Below are 7,102 nucleotides of genomic sequence, written 5' to 3'. Positions count from 1 at the left end.
ATACATGGATTAATCAAATATGTTAATTAATTGGCTAACAAATCGGGTTCGGCCAACAACACATAGTCTTAGGCGTGCATTATGGCGTGAGGCTGAGGTTATCCTAACGTGGATAGAGACTTTTAATTCTCTGGTTAACAATAGCAAAAGCTAGAGACAAAATGCACATACTAATTTTAATCACCTTTTGTCTTAATATTATTGTCGAAGTCGAGGTTGATGGTGATGATAGAGAACATTCCCAATTCCCATTCCATCCATATAAATTGAATGATGATCATAACGAAAGTTCAAGGCAAAGTTAGTCTTTTTTGCTTTGCTAAACCATATATATTATACTATATATCAATATAGTCGCATTTTCTTTTATAGGCCTCTGAGCTCTCTCATTCTTATCTTTATACAATACAGAAACCACCCTCTTTCTGTTGCATGCTATATATATGTATATATATAAATATATATATATATACATCTTTGGTGCGTGCTTATGAGCGTGTGTGAAAGTGTATTGGATTAGAATGGGATTTGAGCAGCTTATAATTCGAAGCTATGAAGGGCAATCCGATAGAACTCAAGTGGAAGATCTGGAGCGAAGATGCGAGGTAGGGCCAGGAGAACGCGTTTTTCTCTTCACGGATACTATGGGTGACCCCATATGTAGAATTCGAAACAGTCCGATGTATAAGATGCTGGTACAGCTTTCTTTTCATTTTCATTCTTCTCATCTCTCTTTAATCTTATAGTTTTCTTCGCACCCTTAATTATTGCCTATATGGCTATATATCAATATAGCATGTACCGATGTCTAATCGAAAGAACTGCTTATTGATGATATGTTAGGTGGCTGAGTTAGACAAGGAACTTGTTGGTGTCATTCAAGGCTCTATAAAGGTTGTCAGAGTTCATATGCATCCTAAGGACCTAGCCAGGGTGGGCTATATCCTAGGCCTAAGGGTTGCACCTCTTCATCGAAGAAAAGGGATTGGGTCCAGTCTAGTGCGTCGGCTAGAGGAGTGGTTCATTGCCAACGATGTTGACTATGCTTACATGGCCACCGAGAAAGATAACGAGGCCTCAGTGAAGCTCTTTGCGAACAAGTTCGGCTACATCAGGTTCAGAACTCCGGCTATACTAGTTAACCCAGTTAACATCAATCGCTCTTTTCATATTTCATCCAACGTTCAGATAGTAAAGCTGAAGAGAGAACAAGCCGAATTCCTCTATCGAAAATTCATGTCTTCCATAGAGTTTTTTCCCCATGACATAGACAACATACTAGAGAATCATCTAAGCTTGGGAACATGGGTAGCTTTTCCTAGAGGTGAATCATTTGGATCAGATGGGGGGCAAGTTCCGAGTAGTTGGGCCATGCTAAGTGTATGGAACAGTGGGGAGCTATTCAAGCTAAGGCTAGGGAAAGCACCTCTATCTTGCCTAATATACACGAAAAGCTCCAGATTGATAGATAAATATTTCCCATGCTTGAAACTCCCTTCCCTACCAGATTTTTTCCATCCATTTGGATTCTATTTCATGTATGGGGTGCACCAGGAGGGCCCATTGTCGGGAAAGCTAGTGAGGAGTTTGTGCCAATTTGTCCACAACATGGCTAAAAATAAGTCTAAGGACTGTAAAGTTATTGTAACAGAAGTTGGGGGTAAGGACACGCTGCTGAGACATCACATCCCACACTGGAAATTGCTCTCGTGCCCAGAAGATTTGTGGTGTATTAAGGCCTTGAAAAGCGAAGAGAGAAACAGCCTCCAAGAATTGACAAAAACCCCACCAACACGAGCTCTTTTTGTAGACCCCAGAGAGGTATGAACCAAAAATATCTTGGACCTCTCTTTGTCTGAGAACCAAGCCCCACCTCATGTATTGTTTGTTAAGTCCATCCATCTCTCCTGGTGGGGACTTTTCTCTTGTTCCTTTCACATCGGTGACACAAGATCTCTAAAGATTTCCTTAAATAGATGACACCTTGGTTATCCTTGTTCACAACTAGATTTTTCGCCTCATGATTCAGACTATTCAATAAAGCCCAGTGGTCCTAATTTTGTCCTATCCCCACAGGTAAAAAGTTTTAGCTGGACCCTCAACTCCTTTGTCCACTCCCATCGAGACGAACTCCCCTAACATGCCATAACAGCAGATTGACAACTGAGAAATCTGTTCAGATGAAACAAAGGAAACATGATATATGTATGAATTGAGTACACGTCTCTATATATATAGGGGAATTAGACCACTTAATTAATGTATTCCAACAAAAAAGCTTAGTTCTACTACTTGGAACTTTGTCATCTTTCCCTTATCTTCATTGTTATATTCCTGCATTTTTCGCCAGTCAAATGCGGAATCCTACATTATCCATAGCCCTAGTTTATGTGGGAAAAAAAAAAAAAAGCATTGGTTAGGGTTTGTAGTCACTGGTCACGGTCGATCGTTACTAGCATTAGATAAAGTTGCATGTGTTAGGTGCACATTCTCTCTTGCCAAATAAATAAACTGCCTCTTTATATATATATATATATATATATATATATATATATATATATATATATATAGTTAGTCATGGAGTGCTAAAAAGGCGGTGACCAATCTCATATGTACTAAAAAAAAGGACCTAATTGTGCCCTGTTTGTAAAAGATGATTAGCATGATGACAAGGGCAACAATATTGGTGGTGAGTGGTGACACTGATTTTGATTCTAATTTTAATTGGCTAGAAGATTAATTGGAATAAGGCCAATCACAGAGCTATCATCAAACAGCAATGTGCTGTGAGTGGAGGCAATCAGTGCAAGCAAGCAGGTGTTTTTACTTAAGGGCCTCAATGATATGATAATGCCGGTATATATACTTGCATTTTTATTTTTTGTTGGTTAAAATATTTTCTTGATTTGTTGTTTAACATGTGCATTATCCCACCAAACTAGTAAATGGATGGTATATACGGGAAAATTATCCAAGCTAGACAAAGTTTAGCTACAAAATTGGTTGTAACTTTAGACTACAACGTCACTCAATATCTTTTTATTTGAGATGAATTTTGACAAATCCACCATTAAATTACTTTTTATTTTTTATATCTTCCATATTTAAAATTTTTAGAAAATTAAATATCAATAACTATATCATTAATAAATTGTTTAAATTGAAAATTTTTGTAGTTTCAAATTATGCATAAAATATAATCTTATAAATTATATAGTAAATAATATTCGACTTACACAAAATTTGACACGTGTATTAAGAGTATAATAAACATACAATCTAACGGTTAGATTTTCAAAATTTGTAGTAATGCTAATGATATTGAGTAAGGTTGTAGCCTTAGGCTACGACCAATTTTGTAGTTAAACTTTATCTAATTAATATTGAGATAAAACTTAGTTATGTTGGGAATTTACACAAATTCTTAGATTTTTGAGATACAAAAAGAAAAAGGAAAAATATAATACACACAGAGGCATTTATACAACACAAAAAATTATGTGGTTCAGTAATTCCCCTATATTTACAGAGTTGTAGTGATTTTACTATTTTCAGAAAAATTATTCAAAGTGTAGCAGTACAGTTTTCTCTCCCAAACAATACACAAAACCCTAATATGAAGCAACGATATTTATATCCTACACAGCGGATTCACAATGGGCTAAAGAAAAGGGCCAAAAAATTTTCACCTAGGTCTTTGCTTCATGGACTAAATCTTAGAAAATCTCTTATTAAAAACTTCAACACTTTTATATTATATCAGATCAGATTATAATCCAAATCAAACATAAACTAGTCTCCACATAACCTAAAAAGTTATAGTCCTTAGGTAGTACATTATGTTCCTCAATCATACATGGTTATATTGAATTTAATTATCATTAAAAAGATAAAATTATTTATACTTTATTAGTCAATACAACATATATTTGAATTTAATTGAAGAACTTAATATATTGCACATAAAGAATTGTATTAATTTTTACCCGTAATATTGCATTAACTTATTATTTGGGCACAGGAATGCCTCTTCTAAACCTTAGTAGATGATTTAGCTAATTAATTTCTGGTAACATGACTTTTGACATTGAACGATACATAATCTATTTTAAATTTATGGAAGCCATGCCATCCAACGCCTTTTTACAAATATATATATATATATCCAATTATAAATTAAGTTCTCACTTATATAAATCAGATCATTGTCTGACTGCTTGAAATTCTAACCCCTAGGCCATAATATTTTTATAAACGCAGGCTGAAATCCCCAAGAATAAATCAAATATAGATGGACACCATTTACACAGCCAAAACTATTCAATTCACTTTTTGATGATAAAGAACCCCAAAAATTATCAAGAAAATTTTGAGCTAATTAATATCATAATTTAAAATTATATAGTGTCCACTATAATTACATGCTCTCACAGCATGGTTGATCATGTGATATTCATCAACACCAATAAAAATAAATTATTTAATACAAAAATATGATATAAGTTTAAGAAGTACGTCACAAAAAAAGTTGATATAAAATGACTTATTTTTATTGGTATAGGATACCACATAAGTAATTGTACTCTAGAAGTTCCTAATAATAATTACCCTTTTAGTATGATTGAGGTATAGAGCAAAACTAATTGCTGTACTATTTAATTCTAAGTTGTAAAAAAATTGACTGAAAGACCGTGTTTTATGAAGCAAATAGTATCTTTCTATTCACTCCCCTCCCCATTGGATCAAAACTTACTTATCACCAAAAGCTAGCTGTTGGACTACTTTTTTGCAATGAGTTCTAGATCTAGCGTACGACCTATCTTAATCTTTCCAACAGGTAGGTAATTATGTGAAAATTTGAAAATGGGTATGCTAAGCGAACTGGAAATTTGCATCTTCCCATGTAGTTTTCTTTGAAAATTGGTGTAATTATCTGAGAGCTTTGAAAAATATATGACTTAGGGGCTAAACAACTACTAAATTCCTGCCAACTAATCATATTAATTGATAGTATATAGTAGTCAATGGCCTCGTAGTCAAATGGGATTTGGGTTTCTTTGTAACCTGTAACCTGTTACACAGGGTTCTATCCCCCGCACTTACCAAGAAGCAGCAGAAAAAATAAATAAATAAATAAAAAATAAATGATAGTATATAGTATATAGTAGATTTTATGGTCGAAAAGAGTTCACGTATCACAGGACAATTGATGGAAAATTGTTGATTTTATGGTCGAGAAGAGCTCACGTATCACTACCCTACAGCACATGTAAGACAAAAGGCATTAGACTTTTATGTAGTAGTAAAAATAAAGGATGTGACTTAGTGAGATAGGTATAGTCACACACGAAATTAATAAGAGTCAGATACACGCGAATAGTTGTCGTGAATCTTTTTGCATGTAATGAGCAGTTTATCAAAAAAGAAAAGAGAGAAACCGAAGAAAAGAAACCATAGGCTCCTCCCCAAACGAACAAACCTAGGCTAAAACTAGTTCGACAGTAGTACTCACAATTTTGAACTTGACACATTTGTAAAACAATAATATATTATATTATGTATGACATAATCAAAAGCATAATGTAGCCGGAGCCAAGTTGGTGGAGAACAAGATGTGTGTGAAGTAGTCACGTGAATTTGAACATCACACCGAGAATAAATTAAGACCCTATATTTAATTGTTTATACAGATATATCAGCCAGCTTGTCTGGTTTGTAAATTTTTGTCTGCTTTTAAAAGTTCAAACCCTAGGCGATAGTCCTAAACAAAATGCAATCATGAAACTCACAAGTCACAAGAATAAACTAATGTGGGTGTTTGGCCAAAAAGAAAAGTTATACATGGAGACAACTCCAAGGGTATTCCCTGCTACAATTTCACAGAAGGTTCGAGCAAAAGATTTATTTTATGTGGTTAGGGCATTTGAGCAAAACATCCTCGTGGACCACGTACAAAATGAATTCCAGAATACTACCAATTTAATCTCGATCTTCCCAAGGAAATGAGAATCCGAGAGGCAGATAAGTCAAATAATGAAATGATGACCTTAATTGGAATTTTGGAATCTTGCAGCTTCATTCCTCCATATATGTATCTTTCTAATTTGACAAACGTCCACTAATGGCTGCGATGTCAAATTGATTAAGAGTTTATGGTCTAAAAGGGGGTCTAATATATATCACTGTCATACCTCTCTGTCTACGTTACGCAAATTGGATTATAAGTTTAGAATTAATTCATTGTGAGGAAATTTCCTGAAATTAGTTGTTGACTATTTAACTGAGTGATGCAAAAATGTTGATATGGTCTCAGAATAATCAAGAAGTAATCTAAAGAATTATTTGGCAAAAGAAAAATAAAGCAATAATATAAAGAAGAGTGTAGTCGGATCAATTTTAAGAGAGATAATACAATAGTTATCAGGCCAGCCCTCCTCTCTTTGGGCCCAAACAAACTCAGTTGGGCCAGGCAGATATCACTGGACTCTTCTTCTTCATTGATAAAATTAGAACTATGATCTATCCTTTTCCTACCTCAATTAACATTTCTGGGTACCCTTCTAAAACCAACAGAAAATAAACCATCAATTACCGCGAGTCCGATCTACTTTTAGTGTGATTTTCTAAGGCTTTCGAGTTGGCCCTGTTCGTGAGGATATAGATCTGGCCCAATCTGGACTTTGCTGAATTGATGAGGTGGACACAATCTGTGATAATCATGCCTAATAATCAATCAGTCACGAGCTTGGGCCTGACTGACTCAACAATTTGTGATGTTCTCAGGGACTCATCATGGGCTGAACCACATTCTTTCAATCGATCAAGCTGTAATTGAGAGGAAATCAAATCATGAGATTTTAATTGATTGAATGGCAGTTTGACATCTTCACAAACTATTTCTCTTTTTATAGCTAAATCTAGACTTGGTAAAATGGGCCAAAAATTCGTTAACCTGACCCAAACCCGCAGATTTTGGCTTGAATTAAATATAGGCCAACCTGTAGCCTGCCCGTTTTTGTGGGCCAACCTAACCCGACCCACGGTCTGCCTATTTTTTAACCCTTTTTTTTCTCTAAAAAATATTTAAAAACTACATGTCAAG

General features: G+C 34.7%; 1 protein-coding gene across 1 annotated transcript; it reads left to right on the top strand.

Annotated features, from left to right (window-relative positions):
* The first annotated feature begins 221 nt into the window (after positions 1–221).
* Positions 222–2,251, top strand: LOC126689204 (probable N-acetyltransferase HLS1). The gene is made up of 2 exons (XM_050384298.1): positions 222–695; positions 844–2,251. Exons 1-2 carry the CDS (start codon positions 522–524, stop codon positions 1,825–1,827), a joined length of 1,158 nt encoding a protein of 385 aa, XP_050240255.1. The 5' UTR covers positions 222–521; the 3' UTR covers positions 1,828–2,251.
* Positions 2,252–7,102: the final 4,851 nt, after the last annotated feature.

This window comes from Quercus robur, chromosome 1, assembly GCF_932294415.1.
Source record: "Quercus robur chromosome 1, dhQueRobu3.1, whole genome shotgun sequence".
Classification (NCBI taxonomy): Eukaryota; Viridiplantae; Streptophyta; class Magnoliopsida; order Fagales; family Fagaceae; genus Quercus; species Quercus robur.
Note: the sequence above shows the minus strand (reverse complement) of the source record. Positions and strands in the feature narration are given on the sequence as shown.